The following is a 17,318-nucleotide window of genomic DNA, read 5'->3' as shown; positions in this document are numbered from 1 at the left end:
TCCCTGCATCTCTCTCTTTTTCTCTCTCCTTCTCACCCCTGCGAGTCCTCCGACTGTACAATCATTCTCGTCAAGAGAGATTTGCTCATGCCCAAAGTTTCGTTTAAAGTTTCGTTTGGAGCTTTGGCTGAAGCGTCATCTTATCTCTCTTTTCGTTCCGACCGGATCTTCCTGTCGCACAGCGACGCGGAGAAGCCCTATATACCGTATTCACAGAACAAAATACACGTATATAAGTAGATAAGACATCGTGCCTCGACGCGTCGATCGATATTAAATCGTAAATCTGTTTTTACGCAGAAAAAAATGTCGTGGAGTCTTTCTCATTTAGATTACCTATTGACCAGTATTAAGCTCATTCTCGTCGTCTCTTATCCGCGAACAAGCGATCTAGTTTCTTTCCCATTCTTTCCTCGCTTAGAATATATATATATATATATATATATATATATATATATATATATATATATATATATATATTTGCATCAATCGGGCACTTAACTTCTACTTATGATGATACACTATTGTTTCTCGCAAATGCAACGAATTGGGTAAACACGAAGTCTCACCGTTCGAGGTACGACCGATCTCTCTGTTTCGCTTCTTCTTTTTTCGATCGATCAAATTTTCCGGGAATGCGTCTCTCGTGCTCTCGCACGAGAATCCGAAGCAAAGACGAACACTTCATCGGTCTTAGCCGTCAATGGAATTCGTGTTTGCCAAATCAGAGGAATGTAAAGCGAACTCAGTCTTTGGTTGGAACGATCTTCAAATCTTGATGATTCTCGACGTTTTATTTAACTTTAATGGCTATCGGATTATCTTTAACATTAATAAATTTTATATAAAAATCCATATACACCACTATACCTCGCTCTTACAGCGTTCCAACTAAAATATAAACAAATTACCTCTTTTACAATACAAATACATTCTCGCGAATCTTTGTATCTTTTCTTTTTTCTTCTTTTTGTTCACATAAAGTCGCTCGTTCTTCTCAAAGTCATGTTTGGCGGAAAAGTTATCTTTCATTTTCTTTGCTTTTTTCAAGGCATCGCTAGAAATCTCGATACATACATACATGTGTGTGTGTGTGTGTGTGTGTGTGTGTGTGTGTGTGTGTGTGTGTAATATATATATATATATATATGTATGTATCGAGATATATAACACATATAATGTCACTGTGTATTTGTATATATTTCACGACAAACAGTTAATGTTTATGAAAGCCAAATGCTTACGAAATATACGAAACCGAACAAGGTGGAAATAATACATAGGAGGAATTTCGGTTTCGCGCGCAATAGTGAATCTGAGAAAAACGAGATAAACGACGACGACGAGTATCTAAAGAGTATGTACAAACACGTGTCAGAAAAACGGATCTCCCAAGAAAAAAATGACAATATATAGGCGAAAAGTGTGAAGATCTTAACAAAATAATAAGTCCTATCCAGGATAAAATTTCTTTATTACTCCTCCTTTCTAAAATCGTCTTGAAATTCATAAATTTTCATACACATTTCGCTGTGCGCCTACCACAACAACGGTTTTTTTTTTTGTAATTACAGTTATTCAGTTAATTACCTAAAAGTAAGAGATACAATAAGCGTAATTATTTTATATGTACAATATATCTGTTTTTTTTTGTTTCATTTTATTACGAGTTCGAGAAGTCTACGATTTGTAACCACATTCGCACCTTTAATCTTTATTCCCTCCCATTCTCGCGTTACGGCTGGCGACAAATCGTTTCATGGCTCGCTACCGCGAGAGGTTTTCCTTTGAGACCAGGCGTTCACAGATAAAATCAGGAATCCCTTACACCGGTTATACTCAATGATCAGTGCCTACGTGTTTCAACTTGCAACAAATAACAATCAAGAGCTACATAATCTCAAATATCCATCGTTCACTCTTGTACGCGATTATTCGGCTTGCAGTAATAAGAAAACATACAACTATCAGTATGTCAAAGAAGAATAGAGTCAAGTGTAACTGTAAAAGGTACAAAAAAAGTGATCTGTTTTTTGTAAAGTATTTCAACAAAACAAAGCCGTTCTGATCTCTCCCTCTCTTCCTCTTTCTCGATGTAACCTGGAAAGATGTCGTTCATTTGTCGTCTTATCTACATCGTGTACGTTTTAAAAAATGAAATATACAATCGATAATGCGATCATATAAAGATATCTTTTCGTTTTTTCTATGTGTTTCTTATATTTTTTTACAGCTTGGCAAAAGGAGGAGCGTCCTATGGAAAGACTAAGAGAGGAAGAGAACCGTTATGTCACCCGTATTACACATGGGAAACCCAAGAGACACCGCTACAAGTGTTATTTTTTTATAATAATGAATCGAGTGTTCGTCAGCGACAGCGTACACATTTTGTTTATCTAGAGGAAGGTTGCGTCAATGAAACATATGAATATGATGAAACGTTCTGTTCGGATTAATTGTAGATACATCCAAGATAATTTGTTCAGTTGTATCAACAGACTATTACCTCTCGGACTTTTGCGAATTATACGTATCCCAATAAAGGGATCGACTGTCATTTATATATAATTTGCGACGCAAATATTGCGTTCTCGAGAAATAACGTTTGAGATATCTGTCCAAACAGAGCCTTAATAAATGGCACGCCACGAATCTTATTTGCATCCTCGAATCCCACAAACCTGTACGGTGTAACAACGCATGGCAAGATTCACACAGGTGTTTGAATTCTGATATCTCGTATCTAAGCCGTAAGAATTCTATTCTACAAATAAGAACACGTATCGAACGGCTCTTTTCGACGTTTACTTTTTTTACCTACGGTAATACCGAGTCTGTGAAAGGACAGATAAAAGTGTGATATGACGTGCAATAGAGTCGTAATAGCTTGCTTCGATCTTATCTCGTAGATTTGTTCATACGGGAAAAGTGTATGTATATATATATGTATATGCATTTTGTGTGTGTGTGTGTGTGTGTGTGTGTGTGTGTGTGTGTGTGTGTGTGTGTGTGTGTGGTGTAAATACACATGTATACATAATGTATATACATATAAAGAAAAAAATGAAAATCACGAAATAAAGAATCGCGCGTAGAACACATGTACAGTTAACGCGAATCCGCTTTTAGATACGATTAAATTTAACCGCTTATATATCAGTTTGCCAAATACTATTGCTCCAAATATTTCGTGTTCGGTATCCGTGTGTCGCTAGTAATAATTTCAGTCACTGATGGAAAGACATAAGTATTCTTATACGTCGCTCCCCGGTGAGCTTTGTAGATTCTAACACAGTATATATTATTATAAGTGATCTTTTCGCAGTGCGCATGCACACATAAACAAATTTTTCGTGAAACAAGCTTTCCAAACGCAACATTACAAAGTTATATTATGATTGCATTACAATCGCATATTAGTCGCATATAACATGTGGCGGCGGATATGCAGATATCAAAATGTACATTTTGGCGATTACTGGAGAGAAAGAGAGAAAAACAAAAGAAAATTCTTTTACGATTATGACTTAATGCTATCAAAGATTAATTAATAACAATAGCTTCAATATTTCACAGCCTGGAAGCCTTTAAACGTAGTATCATATATATATATATATATATATATATATATATATATAATATATATATGTATATATAAGGATTATTATATAAAGTTGTATAATACTCACGAACCGAATCTATATACAGTATTGAGAAAAATCGTACACTTTCGTAAGAAATTAATTAATCTACTTTCCTTTCCTGTAGTCTTACTTATCTGGAAAGCGACGAGATGTAATTCGAGCATACTATTGTACTTACAAGCAGATTACTGTACAATCCCTGTCATTGCTAATGTAATGTTTTGTATCTATTTCCCATGCACGGTTGTGAAAGAATCTTTAGGAAGTTATCCGAAATTATTTCTTTTCAAAAACATGATCATTTGTTTTTATAATAACTGAATAAGCTATGATAATCGATCGAATATGTCTACAATGCCTCTATATTCTTGGATGTCTACTCGAAAGATGAATGTTATGAGCGAAATTAAAGAACTTTTTTTCCAGAATTTCAATAATTCAGTAATCAATGCTGTGTCTGAGAAAGCTTGCTGCATTACTGTGCATCAAATCGTGTCGCGTGTAACTGAACAGTACTGAACTGATAAGTGAGGATTTTAATGTCAAGATAAACTTAATGGTTTACATCTCGAGTTTCCGATTACAATTTTCCTTGCACTGAACGAGTAGGATTGTTGTCATTCAAAATAATGAAGAAGTATTATATGCTATTTTTAGAATAATTTATTACACATATAATTTCATTATTTTTTCTTTATAGTTAATTTATTAGTTAAATTTGTATCTTTCGCGAGCCCCAGAACCCAATTTATGTAGATCACACATCATTTTTTATCCTCAGAAAAGACGGAGAACGAGCAATATCATTAACAACAAATTTAATCTCGAGTAATTGGATAATTTTGGAATCTTGTATCTACAAGAAATAAGGACAATATTTTTTACATAATTATATACCATTGTATTTAATGATAAATGACTATTAATCGTTCAATGAGCAAGGAAAAAGATAATTTAGAAAATATGGAGCAAATATCTCCCCAACGATAAGAAGAAAAAGAAACTTGGTACTTGCATTAGAATCCACGCTATTGCTGATTAGCATCGCCACGATAAAACAACCAATCAGAGGAGCAATTTTGCAATTGTACCTAGCCGTATCGCTCTTTCATTGTCAACGTAGCGCAATCTATCATCAGTACGCGTCCGATCTCCCGCCCGAAGCAAATATCGTAGGCAAGGTAAGAGAATTAGCGAAGCCCCCAGTGACGTATTGGCGGCAACAGGGGTGCCAATAGCAGGCATCATGTCACTTCCATCGCCAGTGAATTTGTTTTATTCGTTCGTACGAGCTGTTGTTGCTGCGATTTGCTGTCGCACGGCGAACCATCCACTCCATCCACTTCCATATCCAAACTTTCACTATAATCAAATGGAATGATAAATCAAGATAAAGTTAAAACTGTAAAACTCTATATATGATCATGCTACCGCAGTGGCATGGTTTCAGTTTACTAAACACTTTGTTACAATGCTCTTGCCAATTTTTAGTACCACAAGCATCCGCGAAGGAAGATTCGTCATTTCTACAAATCTTATATAATTATTGGGATTACATGCAAAAATAGATTACCTATTACTATTAAGCGTAATTTCCCCAGACGATGGGACCTGTGGAGCCTGATTTTGTGTCTGTTGTTGCTGCTGCCTCGCGAGGCTCGCCAATTTACTTTGCGTTATCAGGCCGGGTAGCAGATTGGACGGTGGATGCTTCTGTGGTAGAACTATAGTGGACTGTTGGTTGTTGACAATGTGAGTGCTATTTGTTAGATTGTTAGAGTTGTTTATGTGTGGCAGCGGGCCGTTCTGATGGCTATTACCAAAGTTTGTGATATTACTGCCATTACTGCCACTACCACCACCACTACTACTACCACCACCACATGTGGTATTTGCACTAAACACTCTAACGTTTGCACTACCACTGCTACTACCACCATTGCCGCAGCTGCCACCATTCCTATTATTTATCGGACTAGTCAAGGATTTCGAGAGAATGGAGGCAGCAGTACTGTTGTTTGGCAATTGTCTGTGTTGTTGTTTGGGCTGATGATTTGACTGCACATCAACCACAGCACTGAGACCAACAGTGCACTGTGTGGACACTGTATTCGATGTCACAGTGGCTTGATTGGTCGCACACGCGACGACGGAGGACGACGGAGGAATCGATAAAGAACTCATACAAGTATGTACAACACTAGATCCACCACTAAAACCACCACTGCAATGAGTAAGCCGAGTCTGTGTCGTGACGGGCGGCGCGAACAGATTATTCGCGAGCGGCGTCACCATAAAATGTGAACTGCCCAGCTCGCCGTCTGTCCGTGATTCGTTCACGCCGCTATCCGAGAGACCACTGATGCACGCACTACCCGTACTACCGAGGCTCGCGACCGCGAGCTCAAAGTCTGATACGGCATCCATCGCGAAATAATCCGCGATATTAAACTCCGATGTAAACGGTGATTCGTCACCCGCACGTTCCGGTTCCACCTCGATGCATATGGACGTCGCCTCGGGTGGAAATGGATATGGAAGCTTAGATCGAGACACTATTGGCTCTACATCCGAGTCCATATCATCGCTACTTTCCTCGCTTGGACTATGCATCGACACTGGAGGAGTCTTTGGTCGAAAATGTAACCTATCAAATTGCAACACAAATGTAATCATATAAAAATTATTCTTTCATAAAATTGTAAATGGCAATTTTTATATTTTATAGAATAATGTAGTTTAATGTAAACGTTATAAAAATATTACCACTCTTTCTTGATGGTTGTCATTGCTGTGGCGGTTGCGTTTGAATCTGTTGTCTCGCGCTTGGAGTCATGTATTGTGAAGTCTAAAGTAGACCATATATCATCCATATCGGATGCGCAGCGATCTAATATTACTCTGCAAATCATCAAGAAATAAAACAAATACAGTCAAACATCGTTCTATCTCATGTTTATCGCGTCGATAGATGTCGTACCTGCCACCACGACCAATTCTCCGTCGTGCGAGACCGATACACCTTGGCACTGGTTTGCTAATACTTGTCAATGCAAACCTGTATTTTTTATCAGCCGCACCACCTTCACTTTTATCACACCAAGGCCAATTTCCAAAACCACCTGATACAGGCTGTAAAACAAAATTAGTATTCTAAACAAAATTAGCATATCTAAAAAAATAAAATTTTTAAAAATAATTCAGATTATTCACATACTATCTTAATGGCCTAATTAGTTGCGGTAATATTTACAAAAAGAATTATAAATATAAAACATATGCAGTATTAATATTATCAATCTATTAATGAAATGCAAGATTGGCGATTAGTACAACTAATAGTTAGATAAATAGTACCATTCAAGGTCTAATAAAAAATTCTAAATAAATAGCATATTAATCACTCGACATAATTATTTGATTGTTTCGAAAATAAATCTAGATAAAATATTATAATGCAAAATTTTATGAATAGTATTTGACTTTTATATCTTTAATATTTTGCCAATATTTTAGGCATTTATATTGAATTAATGTCATCAATAATGTATCAATAACAAATTGAGTAAAATTATCTTGACATATGTAAACTGATTTACCGGTAAGTAAGAACTATTCCTATTTCGACGAAAGGCGAATTGACCCTCATCTGCGGTGTCTTCGTCATCACGATCGGAGGGTAACGAGGGCTGAGTGTGTGAATGAGATGGAAGCGAACTGTCGTCGTCCGAACTGATGAGCGTATCCAGTCCACTTCCAAGAACTCCTGGGCGATTTCCTCGGCCACCACCGCTACCCGTTCCACTACGGATACCAGTATCATCTAAACTTCCTCCTCTACTGTCCGTTTTATGTTTCCGTTTCTTATACTGTCTCTTTTCTTTCCTGGGTACTACTTCATCCTAAATTAAAAAAGAATTAAAATTAAAATTAAATAATAAATATGAAAACAATATTCCTTCGAAACATATAAAAATAAAATATCAAAGCTAAATAAATACTTTCTTTGATATCAATACATACTTTACAAACTTTGTTAGTCCAGTTTTGATGAACACCGAACTGATTAGTGAAGAGTGGAGCAAATGCTGGTCTCGGTGTCTTTAATGCTGATACCTCTGCCAATATTTGTCCACTGAAGTCTTGCGCTTGATATCTGTGGAATAGAATGTAAAAATCTCATGCAAAACACATAATATATGCAACAACAGTATCATTACAATTTTACACAAACCGTTTCTCATAAATCTCGATTGTAAGATGCAAGTGTTCCCGTTTCGTCTTTTCTCGTCGTTTAACCATCTCCAGAAGTGTGACTGCTCTACTAAGATCTCTACGAAGCTTCAGCATTTTCTCATAACTGGTTTCATCATTTTTGCGATTCTTACGCGTTTGCATTTTCTCCGTACGTCGCCTAAACGCGAGATATGGATTGTTGGCAGCCGAGCCGAATCGATTCTCTGTTTTAACCGTTAATAATAATGGATGTTGCTATAAAAAATAAATGATAATGTTAACATTGTCATAGTGTGTATATTCAAGAAACTGATATAGAAACTGATATAGAAATATTAGAAATTTGATCAGTTACAGAAAAAGAAATATAAAAAAAGTCTTTAGTATAAAATTTGTATGCATTTCTATTTCTTTTTAATAAACAATTTGAGAACATATAGAGAGTGACATAATCTCAAAATCTCAAAATTTACAAAAATGTGATACTTACAGTTTTAAGACGCTTATTGAGCCAATAATCGAACACTGCGATAATTAAATCATCGTCTTCTTTCAAAAGTGCCTTAGCTTCGTTGAGGGTAACTACAGTTTGTCCCGAACTCTTCTCCAAGCGATCCATCATTTCTTCAAATTGGAGAGGAGTCAATTCCATTTTGCGACTTTGTAGCGCAACCCATTTTTCATCTTCTGAATCCATATCGTAGTCAGGTATGTCTTGTTCCATAGCAAAGGCTATAAAAAGAAGATAAATTCTCTAACTTATTAGTTTTCTGGAAGTATCTTCCCAATATGGCAAGCAGTAAAGAAAAAAATATAATAAAATCAATATTCGACGTCATCTTACGTTGCATGTGTATCAATTGGCGAGGCAGCTTATAATCAGCAGGATATATCTTGTCATAAGCTTCCGCATCTGCCAGATCGGTTACTTCAGGAGTAGGAATGATTAAACCTGTACATATCGCTCGTTGAAGATGATGTTCCTGTGTAATAAACAGAACCATTTATAATTAAAATTGCATTCTGCATTCTCATCGATCAATAGAATTATTACTATACATTATTTTTGAAATACAATATAAAGACATTTTTGGGATTTAAATTTTGGCACTAAAATTTTATTATAGAAAACTCAATGTAAATACTTAAATAATTATTGAGTTTTATTCAATTGCAAACGTGTATTGTCAAATTATATGTACAAATCTACAACAATCTTATTAGACATATATGTTTCTGACAAGACACTTTAGTATTACATGTTATAAAAATTATACTTGATTTATCAATCTAGAAATTATCGAGATGAAATAAAACAGATTCAAAAAGTATGTCTTGCTTGTTTCAATGCTGCATGACTACAATGTTTTCACTACTTAAACAGTGCCTAATGGAATGCATATAATAAAATTGACAAATCAGTATATAATAATGTATTATATTAATATATTATAAATATATAATTGTAGAGGTGTAAAAAGATTTTAGTATTATGTTATTTGCAAACTACATGGTTCTGGCATCTAGGGAACATTGCAAGAATATCATGAAAGCGTCGGGAATAGAGACGCTTGACATTTTGACGCCAGAAACCAGAGCGACGTAGGGAGCGGCGCGAGAGTTCGCGATTAATGGCAAACCAGACGTTGACAGTTGTGGCGGAGAGTCGAGCCAGGATTAGGAAGATACGGAGAGAACGGTCGAGAATCACGGGCGAATTGGCAATTACGTTAAAGGCGGAAAATTCACAATTTTCCAGAGTGCACGATGACGGGCGGGCCGCCATCTGCCGGTTGTTTACGAAATTTTCCGCCGTGAGTAAGATGGCGGACGGGAAAAACATGCTGGAACGAGATGCTAGACGTTCCGACTTACACATTCCTCCTCCTTTTCCATGCCGCTGGGCATTTGGGGCACCGCGCGGTTAATGGCCGAATAATCTGGTAGATCCGGCAGCTCCTCGGCCATGTAGATCGGCATGGGCTTGGAGGCGTCCAGGGCACGCGCCCTGAACGACAGCTTGCTCATCCTGAGGGCGGCTGGCTCGCGCGTGTTGACAACCAAGGATGGCTGGCCGCACCGTAAGAGGCCAGTTGGGTCGGTTGGGGGGCCTCGGGCTCGCGGAACGCCGTAGACCTGGCTATTGAGGCCTGGCTGGGGGCCCTGGGGCCGAATTACCCGGCACAGAGAGCGCTCAGGGCCTCATCGTTCCCCGGCCATCGCGCTGGAACACGGTCACTCAGTCACCAAACGAGATATATCACTTTGAAAACATGTTTGCGTGACACGGTCCCTGCTCAAAGCCATCATGGCCGACGCACAGCCATTTAACACGTTCGGCCGCCGCCGTGCAGTTCCGCGGGCGGACGTGCGCCGCGCGGGAATCGCTGCGTCGCTGTCGCCGACGTTGTGACGCGGCTCACGCGCGCCTATTGGCTGCCGAGCTCCCGCCGTATGCCGAGTACACACCGTCGTCCTGCGCGCGCACCTCAAGTTCCGAGTTTGACGACTTCGCGTAAATTCGCGCCGCGTTCAAACGTCGTTTCGCGCTGATGAAATGTCGTTTCGCTCAATGCGCGATTTTAAGAAAAGATCATTGCTCATTGAAAACACATATTGAAAACACACTTTCACAATACACGTTTAATGTCCGTTTAATCTCATTCGTATTTGCGTGTTTGCCCACGCGTTCACATCCTCTTGTAGATCCGTATGTCAAATATCTAATTCTGTAATAAAATGTAAATATAAATACAATGTAGGATTCTTTTGTCCAGAAAAAATAGCTGTAAATTATTTTGCTCACGCGTGTCGTCACATAAATACACTTTCCTCAATAATTCTCATTACATTGTATTTTATTATTGTGTTACTAACAAGAATTTTATTAGGAAAAAAAAAAAATTAAGGCGCCCTAGACATGTTAGACAGTAGGAATGATTCAGAATCATTTCTGCGACTCCCGCGCATGCGTCGGCGCAGCGCGGCGAGCGCTTGAAGTTGGTCGCGATTTCATTCGCCGTCTCGAAATCATTCGAGATGCGCGCCAGATCCGAAATGAGAAGTGTCACACCATTTTACGAGATCTATCACTTTTCTGTACTTAGAATTAAAGCGTGCATGGTTTTAAACATAAAGAGAAAAGAATAAAAAAAAAGACTCGCAAGAAACAGCGAGTGTAAAATGTACAATTGAAGCAAATGATCCATCGCGTTCACCGACGAGGTGTTTGAAAATTGACCACGAATAACGTTCGACGTCAACGGCGCCAAAACATGCGTCGCGATAACACGTGACGACGTATTATCGCCTTCAGCTGCGAGATGAAAGCGGAAACAAACCGGAGTTAGGTCTCATGTTTGACTCACGTAGCCGTCCGTCACGGAAATCGTGCGGCGGAATCATGACAACTTTGGGCGTACAACATGACGCAGGTCATCGCGGTTCTGTCCACGATTCCTAGGTTATCTTACCACCTGCAGTCGCGGCTGCCGAATCTGCGCATTTCAGACGTGTCGCCAGGTAACAGTGCTTCGTACACGCACATCACGATACGTCCGCAACCAAAGACACAATTTCTATGTTCGCTAAACTATCCCGCGTATCGCTCCGTTTCGTCTTGCGATGATAACCCCCTCGCGACGAGCACGTGTCGAATTCCCACTGCCTCTACCTGAGATCTCTCGTTGTTTCCACAAGAGGGCACGCGCATCAAAGCGGAAAAATTCAACGATGTTATATCTCGCTGCGAATAATTCGATATCAAAGTATAAGAATCATATTGGCTATATAATATTAGTAAAAAGTCATAAAAATTTAAAAAGAACATATTTCTTATGTTTACATATTTACTTATAATATTAAATAAATCAATTTGAATGACGAAGAAGTTAAAATATAAACACAAATTACATAGTTTTCATGAAAGAAAATATTTGAAATTATTTTATATTATATATTTTATTATTATTATATATTTTATATTTTTTTAAAATAGAAAATATAATAACAAAAATTTTTAATTATGAATATCCCCTAAAATCAATTGCAAAAACAAAAATAATTAATAATTTATAAGAAGATTTTGAGTCATTATGGCATCACGTAATTTAAACATATCATATGAAATATACAAAATCGATTATGTATATTAAATTCATAATTTTTAAGTAAAATATTTAGTTTTCGTATTAATATTGTAATACATGATTTTTTCTTTATTTCTTTCAGTCAAAAAATTTAAAAGAGTTAAGATTAATATTGATAAACCAAGTCGGTTACCAATAAATTAGTAAATAAATAAATAAAGAAATCTAAATAGATACAATAAAAATTACAAAGACTGTATTCGGAAATACAAGCATTCACGAAATGTATAATAAAAATAATAAAAAACTACGCTTTTCTGAGATTGAAATAAAATATATATTTATTATAGTCATTACAATTTTCTTAATTCATTTCAGAGAAAAATTTATAAAAAATATGCATGTAAAATAAAGTTTATAAATAATCATATGATTAAATTATTATCTAAATAAATTTAAATGTACGTATTTTTATTAAATATATTTATTAAATATACTTTTTAATATTTTATTAAATATACTTTTGAATTATAGGACAATCAGATACTTTATCCAAGCTTAACACAGCGGAAATATTAGTGGCCGATTGCGATTTATTAATACCTTATGCAAACAAGTTGACATCGGTCAAATGGATACAGGCGACATGGGCTGGCTTGGACAAATTTATTCCACATATACAGAACACGCAAAGAGATTATATACTGACTCGTTTTTCCGACGAGTCATTTGGTCTAGCCATGTCTGAATACGTAATAGCGCAGATTGTTAATTATGAGCGCGATCAGAGACAACAATATGAGAATCAAAAACTTGCTGTGTGGAAACAAGATGGTAAACTGGGGGATCATAGATATATACATGATTTAACTGTAGGTATTCTAGGGGTAGGAACGATAGGAAAATCTGGTGAGTTATGAATACCAAGAGTTAAATTGTATATCAAAAAAATTTCTCTTTCAATTCTCTTTCATTTCTTAATATTTTTATAGTGGCAGAAAAACTAAAACTGTTTGGCGCGACTATTTGGGGAATGACACGTACCGTCCCAAAAGAGAAATTATCGTACCTTGATGAATACAGAACTGTAGAGGGTCTGTCAGACATTCTGAAAAATTGCGACTATGTCATCAATGTACTGCCCTCGACTCAGGATACAGTGGGTCTCTTAAACGGGAATGTTTTGCAGCATTGTAAAAATAAAGATTCAGTTTTTATTAACGTGGGACGTGGTTCTGTTATTCGAGAAGCAGATCTGATAAATGCTCTTGAGCAAAAATGGATTTCAGCTGCTATCTTAGACGTGTTTGAAGAAGAGCCGCTACCAGAAGAGAGTAAGCTATGGAAATTACCCCAAGTAATTGTCATTTGTTAACCAATAGATAAAAAAGCTTTCATCTAGAATTGATTAATATGACATTAATATCTGTTTAGGTAACTATTTCACCTCATAATTCGGCTCGGACGGTTCCACAAAACGTTGCAAAGCTATTTGCTACAAATTATACTAGATACATGAATGGAGAAAATATGATAAACGTATTTGATTTTAATAAAGGCTATTAATTTCACCAAATATCGTACGTCGGAACAATGAAACTTATATGCAATAAAATATAATGAGTAAAGATATATAGATCGAGATAAATAATTCTTGAGTATCTTGAGCTGTATATCACTTCTGATATCGGAATTTATAAGTTTTAATTTTACACTTTACAATTTTTTAAAGATTATAAAACATAAATAAGATTAACTTATATATTTTTTTTAATTCAAATTACATACATTACGTATATTTATAATTACGTATATTCGGAATTATATCAATAACTTAGCATTAATAATCTAAAATATAAAAATCTAAATAAAGAGCATATATTTTTATTATATATTATATATGAACACTGTGTATCTTTTTTTGCACATTGCACTCGTTATATTTATGGAGGTATATTAATGTAAAATATTGTGAAAAAATAAAAAAAAAAGAAATTATTCGATAGGCATTTCTTCAATAGGCCGGGGCGATGGTATCAAACCGCGAATGCACAAATCGTACACTACTTCTTCGATCTTCTTCACATCGTATTTAAGAGCATCAAATCGTTTCCTTAATATATCGTTCTTTAAATTTAATAGCCGAAATCCAGCATTTATTTTATTAACGAACGTCGCAATTTCCATCGGCCACTCATAATTACCATTCGTGACACTATTTACAGCGAAACGACTCTAAAAAGTACACATTGTTACAAAACCATTATGAAATAAAATTATAAATATACATACTAATTCGGCAGATAATTGCAGCAGGCCTAGTAAGTAATCTTCCAGATCTAGATGGAAACCATCTTCTCTATTATTTTTTACTGCAAGAATAATAAAAATTTTTCTTTTCTATTCAGGTATAATAAACAAATGTTATTTAAATATTCATGTACCTCCTAATATATCTGCAACAGTCTTTTTATCAACCAAAACTTTAATTTCAAAATATATTACTAGAGCAACTAGAAAGGACAACCTCTGGGTAACAAAACGCCATTGATCATGATAACGATAATATTGATTACTTGGTACCACTTCAGCTAGACTTGCATATTGGGTCCTTACATCATCAAATATTTCTCTTGCCTTTCTACAATATTTTGATACAACTGTAATTTACCAATATCAGGTGAATATTATTTATGATACATCTTATAATTATTATACAATATGTTATCCCTTCAAATTTAATCTTTTTAAATTTAAATTAAATTATATTTAAATTTATAATAATTAAACAAAAAAATAAGAGGAAATTAATAATATTATTTGTTTTACTTTTTCATCAATATTAGAATTTATTAAGAAAATTAAATATATCAATAAAAAAACATACTTATATTCTCCTCCATTGTGTGATCCACTGTATGAATATTTTGTAAGGTCATTAATATATCCCTGGAATTCTTCTCAATATTCTTAACAATAACACGGATTTGCTGCAACAAAAAAAGAAGGTTCATGAAATTTTGATATATTTCACTGTATATTACTTATAGCATTTTTGATTATAGTAGACTTTGAGTTATGCCATCATAGTGCACATCCTATACTTAAAGCAGATGGATATAGAATGCAACATTGAAAAAAGGAAAAACAAAAAAGCACATGTAAGAAATGCACTATGATAGCATTAATCGGAATCAAATCTTTTCCTTTTCTTCTTTTTTATGTGGCCATTGTCCTAAAGGTCAATATCAACTATAATACATACCAAATGCAAAAATTATAATAGTAATAAAAAATTAAAAATTAATTAAATTAGAAAGTAAAGATTGAAATGCGTGATTACGCAATACAAAAATTATATAAGGACATAACACAACGAAATCTGTAAACGACTTTGAATCAAAACCTATTGCAATTAAAAACACTATTAGATCAACTTTGAACAAAATTAAAGTAACAAATGATGACATCTTTAGCAACAAAAATTCTCGCATTCTCAAGAAAGAGTTTATCCCATGTTTATTTCGGAAAACGCTATGAAAATCCGGCTTTGAACAGTATCAAGAGGGTCACATCCCATGATGTAAACCATTCGCATGTTTACATGAATTACGAATATAACCCGCCAGGCAAGATTAAAAACGTAAATATAAACGTAAATGTTGATTCAGTCAGATTTCGTGATTTCTTCTTATCAGAACTGATTAAAATAATACGGATCGCGAGTTTGCCGCGAAAAGCGATCTGACGTAAAACATAACCTAACCTATTCGAGTTGCACTCTCGAAAAATGAATATACGCACCTCACGCACTTCTTGCTCATTGTTCAGACAGTCTTGAAACGAAATGAACATTTTCGTTATCGGAGAAGTCAGAGCGTCTTCCATTATTTTCAAGAAACAATAATTCTCGTGCAATATTGGACCGTCAATGAATTACGCACCGATCAATTTCGTTGGCTGATACGACATCTGTCATCTGTTTGTGGCTACGTTCAAAAACACCATTGAGTTCTATATTGGAGCCTTCAAGGAGTGGAGATGTCTCACTTACTAAAGAAAGACAACGTGCGAATTGGTATCGCTCTTTTTGTTAAGAGATTCTCGGATTGGTTAATGTTATTCTCCATAAGATTAACCAATAAGTACACTGTAGAAAAGAGATAGATTTCAACTTTAGGGGTGGGGCCCGTTTGACCACGTTGCAATTGATCCCTAGTCACTCATAGCGTTTAAAACAAAGGAAAATCTCTAGCCACCGGCCGCTGTGAGTGGCTATGGTCAATCGCAACATGGTCAAATGAGATGCTCCCCAACTTTAGTATGCCCGTCCTTTTCTCCGCTAGGTCGCGGTTTTCTATAGTTTAGTATAGAGAAGGCTATACAATAGCGCAACTCCCTTCAATATGGGTGCTTTCCATTTAGTGACACGAGTCGACACAAGTATCATTTTGTTCTTGTTATCATTGAAAGGTATCAAGAAAGATAGAACGATACTTGTGTCGACTTGTGTCACTAAATGGAAAGTACTCTACATGAAATCAAAATCGTAGCGCGCAAGTTGAGACTTTATACAATAACGCCATCTGAACTTCTCTCTTGCTTACTCTTTCACCTTGTCTTTATGCTCTCTTTTTAATTCATTGTTATATTAGAGAAATTGGATTTACAAATAAAAATTGTCATACAATACACATATATTTGTTGTAAAAGAACAATCTTAAAAAAATAGTATATATTACATTTTAAAAAATAAATATGTAGATAAAAGATATTTAATAATATAAATTTATAACATATTAAGGTATAATAGCTAAGTTTTATACTGTATTTAAAATAAAAAATACATGCTTTTATACATAAAATATATATATATCTCATTTTTTATTTTATTTCATATAAAATGTTTCATATTTTGTATTTAAAAATACATTTGTCTCTCTCTCACACACTCACACACACACACACACACACACGCGCGCGCACTATATATTTTATGTATAAAAGCGTGTATTCTTTATTTTAAATACAATACAAAACTTAGTTATTATATCTTAATTTGTTATAAATTTATATTATTACCTACATAACCTCCAGTGGACGTCTATTGGATCTCCATGACTCTATTAAACTCCCATCGAACGTCTGTCTCTACGATGGAAATCAGATAGACATTCATTAGAAGTCCACGATGGACGGTGCTCTAGGATTTCATCGTGGACGTCCATAAGCCGTCCAGCCAAACTTCATGGTGGACGATCTTCTAGGATTCTGAACGTCTATTAATCGTCCAGTGAACTTTCACGGTGGATGGTTCCACACTGAATATAACATTCATTAGAGGTCCACA

The 17,318-nt window shown here is 35.5% G+C and overlaps 4 protein-coding genes across 13 annotated transcripts in view; 2 read left to right on the top strand and 2 right to left on the bottom strand.

Annotated features, from left to right (window-relative positions):
• LOC105429657 (NAD-dependent protein deacylase sirtuin-5, mitochondrial) overlaps positions 1-2,652 on the top strand; it is a 14,669-nt gene extending 12,017 nt beyond the window's left edge. For all 3 annotated transcript variants that reach the window (XM_089077442.1, XM_089077441.1, XM_089077440.1), the window contains one exon: positions 2,234-2,652. In XM_089077442.1, the coding sequence (XP_088933568.1) occupies positions 2,234-2,456 (223 nt within the window). In that variant the 3' untranslated portion in view covers positions 2,457-2,652. The remainder of the gene's footprint in view (positions 1-2,233) is intronic.
• Positions 1,458-11,497, bottom strand: E(Pc) (Enhancer of Polycomb). 2 transcript variants are annotated; one of them, XM_089077438.1, is made up of 11 exons: positions 11,357-11,497; positions 9,756-10,609; positions 8,725-8,863; positions 8,371-8,612; positions 7,879-8,135; positions 7,668-7,800; positions 7,244-7,546; positions 6,625-6,776; positions 6,411-6,545; positions 5,218-6,291; positions 1,458-5,006 (listed from the first exon to the last, which is right to left on the bottom strand). In XM_089077438.1, the coding sequence occupies exons 2-11, from the start codon at positions 9,906-9,908 to the stop codon at positions 4,889-4,891; spliced, it is 2,706 nt and encodes a 901-aa protein (XP_088933564.1). In that variant the 5' UTR covers positions 9,909-10,609; positions 11,357-11,497; the 3' UTR covers positions 1,458-4,888. The 2 variants fall into 2 exon arrangements, with proteins under 2 accessions (XP_088933564.1, XP_011641095.2); XM_011642793.2 differs by having other exon boundaries at positions 11,354-11,495.
• On the top strand, positions 11,242-13,963 carry LOC105429654 (uncharacterized). Of its 2 annotated transcripts, none has more exons than XM_089077445.1 (4): positions 11,242-11,402; positions 12,503-12,877; positions 12,961-13,302; positions 13,403-13,963. In XM_089077445.1, the coding sequence occupies exons 1-4, from the start codon at positions 11,306-11,308 to the stop codon at positions 13,420-13,422; spliced, it is 834 nt and encodes a 277-aa protein (XP_088933571.1). In that variant the 5' UTR covers positions 11,242-11,305; the 3' UTR covers positions 13,423-13,963. The 2 variants fall into 2 exon arrangements, with proteins under 2 accessions (XP_088933571.1, XP_011641081.2); XM_011642779.3 differs by having other exon boundaries at positions 12,961-13,325.
• Positions 13,716-17,318, bottom strand: trsn (translin). 6 transcript variants are annotated; one of them, XM_011642784.3, is made up of 6 exons: positions 17,051-17,318; positions 15,913-16,118; positions 14,856-14,958; positions 14,413-14,628; positions 14,261-14,340; positions 13,716-14,203 (listed from the first exon to the last, which is right to left on the bottom strand). In XM_011642784.3, the coding sequence occupies exons 3-6, from the start codon at positions 14,905-14,907 to the stop codon at positions 13,964-13,966; spliced, it is 588 nt and encodes a 195-aa protein (XP_011641086.2). In that variant the 5' UTR covers positions 14,908-14,958; positions 15,913-16,118; positions 17,051-17,318; the 3' UTR covers positions 13,716-13,963. The 6 variants fall into 6 exon arrangements, with proteins under 6 accessions (XP_011641086.2, XP_088933572.1, XP_011641082.2 ...); XM_089077446.1 differs by having other exon boundaries at positions 15,913-16,021; XM_011642780.3 differs by having other exon boundaries at positions 15,773-16,118; positions 17,051-17,316.

This window comes from Pogonomyrmex barbatus, unplaced genomic scaffold (genome assembly GCF_055798465.1).
Source record: "Pogonomyrmex barbatus isolate J1 unplaced genomic scaffold, ASM5579846v1 scaffold2, whole genome shotgun sequence".
In the NCBI taxonomy this organism is placed as follows: domain Eukaryota; kingdom Metazoa; phylum Arthropoda; class Insecta; order Hymenoptera; family Formicidae; genus Pogonomyrmex; species Pogonomyrmex barbatus.
Note: the sequence above shows the minus strand (reverse complement) of the source record. Positions and strands in the feature narration are given on the sequence as shown.